This window comes from Lepus europaeus, chromosome 5 (assembly GCF_033115175.1).
Source record: "Lepus europaeus isolate LE1 chromosome 5, mLepTim1.pri, whole genome shotgun sequence".
Taxonomy (NCBI): domain Eukaryota; kingdom Metazoa; phylum Chordata; class Mammalia; order Lagomorpha; family Leporidae; genus Lepus; species Lepus europaeus.
Window position 1 is genome coordinate 124,431,128 of NC_084831.1, and position 1,894 is coordinate 124,433,021.

At 41.8% G+C, this 1,894-nt stretch overlaps 1 protein-coding gene across 1 annotated transcript; it reads right to left on the reverse strand.

Moving 5' to 3' along the window:
- Nucleotides 1-242: 242 nt before the first annotated feature.
- On the reverse strand, nucleotides 243-1,175 carry LOC133761045 (olfactory receptor 10J1-like). The gene has a single exon (XM_062193693.1). It carries the CDS (start codon nucleotides 1,173-1,175, stop codon nucleotides 243-245), a length of 933 nt encoding a protein of 310 aa, XP_062049677.1.
- Between the last annotated feature and the right edge of the window lie 719 nt (nucleotides 1,176-1,894).

Here is a 1,894-nt window from a genome sequence, read left to right on the forward strand (position 1 = left end):
TATTATTGTACTGTACCTGCTAATAGCCAGGAAGCATTATACAACATGAATATGTTAGACAAAAGGATGATTTCTGTACCAGGTGGGATGCAGTAGTACTGCTCTAGATTTCATTATGCATGCAATTTAAAACTTAAAATTTTTTCCTGGAACCTTGCATTTTGCATTTTCAGATCACAATTGGCTAAATAACTAAAACCATGGATAAAGTAGGACTATGGTATGGTAAACTGCTGAAGACCTTAGGCAAGAGGTTTCTTGCCAATAACACGTTGAAATGCATCTTTGACCTCCTTATTCCTCAAAGTGTACACAACAGGATTAAGGAGTGGAGTAAACACAGTGTAAGTTACTGAAATCAGCTGGTCCTGATCCCTGGTGTTCTCTGACTTGGGTTTAAGGTAGGCAATGGACGCACAGCCATAGTGAATAATGACAACAGTGAGGTGAGAGGCGCAAGTGGCAAAAGCCTTTTTCCGGCCCTCAGCAGAAGCAATCTTGAGAATGGTGGAGATGATGAGAATGTAGGATATGAGCACCAAGCCCATGGGCACGACGATAACCAGTGAACTGATGATAAAATTAATTATGTCATGCAGAGTTGTATCGGCACAGGAGAGCTTCATAACTGGACGGATGTCACAAAAATAATGGGCTATTTCTCTCTCACAAAAAGGCAACCTGAATACAGATGAAATCTGTACCATGGCCACAAGCAGCCCGATACTGCAAGCCCCCCATACGAGCTGAGCACACACCCTCTTGTTCATGAGAATCATGTACCTCAGGGGGTTACAGATGGCTACGTAGCGGTCATATCCCATTGCTGTGAGCAGAAAGCAGTTGTTGATAGCCAAAGTGATAAAAAGGAACATCTGGGTGGCACAGCCAGCCAAGGAGATAGGTTGGCTTGGACCTACGAGGCTGGAGAGCATTCGTGGTACAATGACCAACGTGTACACAGTCTCTGAAGTGGAAAGCACACTAAGAAAGAAGTACATGGGGGTGTGAAGGTGACGATCAATGCTGATAATTGTCACAATAATGACATTGCCAGCCAAGGTTAAAAAGTACAATGTAAGAAATATCACAAAAAGGGTAAGCTTGTATTCATGAAAGCTGGAAAAGCCTTGGAAAACAAACTCACTCACCGCTGTGTGATTTCCACTCTTCATTGAATAAATTCCAGGTTGAAAGATGTAGAAAAGCTAATCAAACAGAGTACATCAGTGACCAATGCTTTGAATAGGTACACTTGAATGGACACTGAGTTAACGGGGACAACTGTTCACCTATGGGTAAAAGATAGAAAAGAAAATCAGGAGACAATTTCATGCATGGCAACTTATGTAAAAAGGTGTGGAAGAATAAATAGGGATGGGATAGGATGGAAGGAAAGACAGCTGGGGCAAGTTTGGAAAAGATTTCCTAGTGAGTTAGAACACAGGTGTTAGGGGAAATCTAAGCAAAAGAAATAGGAAATGCACAGTTGAATTTGAAAGAAATGTTTCTTAAGTTGCAGTTTCATATTTTAATATCTAAACACTTTAGGCCACAAAGTTAACAGTGGGTTACATATGTCGTGATCTGTTACAAGCCAACACAAAACTAAAAAACCATTAGTGGCTCTGCTTGTGCCAAACCTCACAGTATTGCTTAGAATTAGAAAGGAATCTTATCTTCCCTGTAAGTAGTTGTCATGCCATATAGATTTTTTAAAGTTTATTTATTTATTTGAAAGGCAGAGCTAGAGAGAGGGGAGGGGAGGGAGAGAGGGAGAGACAGAGAGATCTTCCATCCTCTGGTTCACTCCCTAAATGGCGGCAATGACTGGTGCTGTGCCCATCTAAAGCCAGGAACCAGGGGCTTCTTCCAGGTCTCCCACGTGGGTGTA

Coding starts and splice junctions, on each gene's coding strand:
- LOC133761045 (XM_062193693.1), bottom strand. CDS start 1,175: ATGAAGAGTGGAAATCACACAGCGGTGAGTGAGTTTGTTTTCCAAGGC.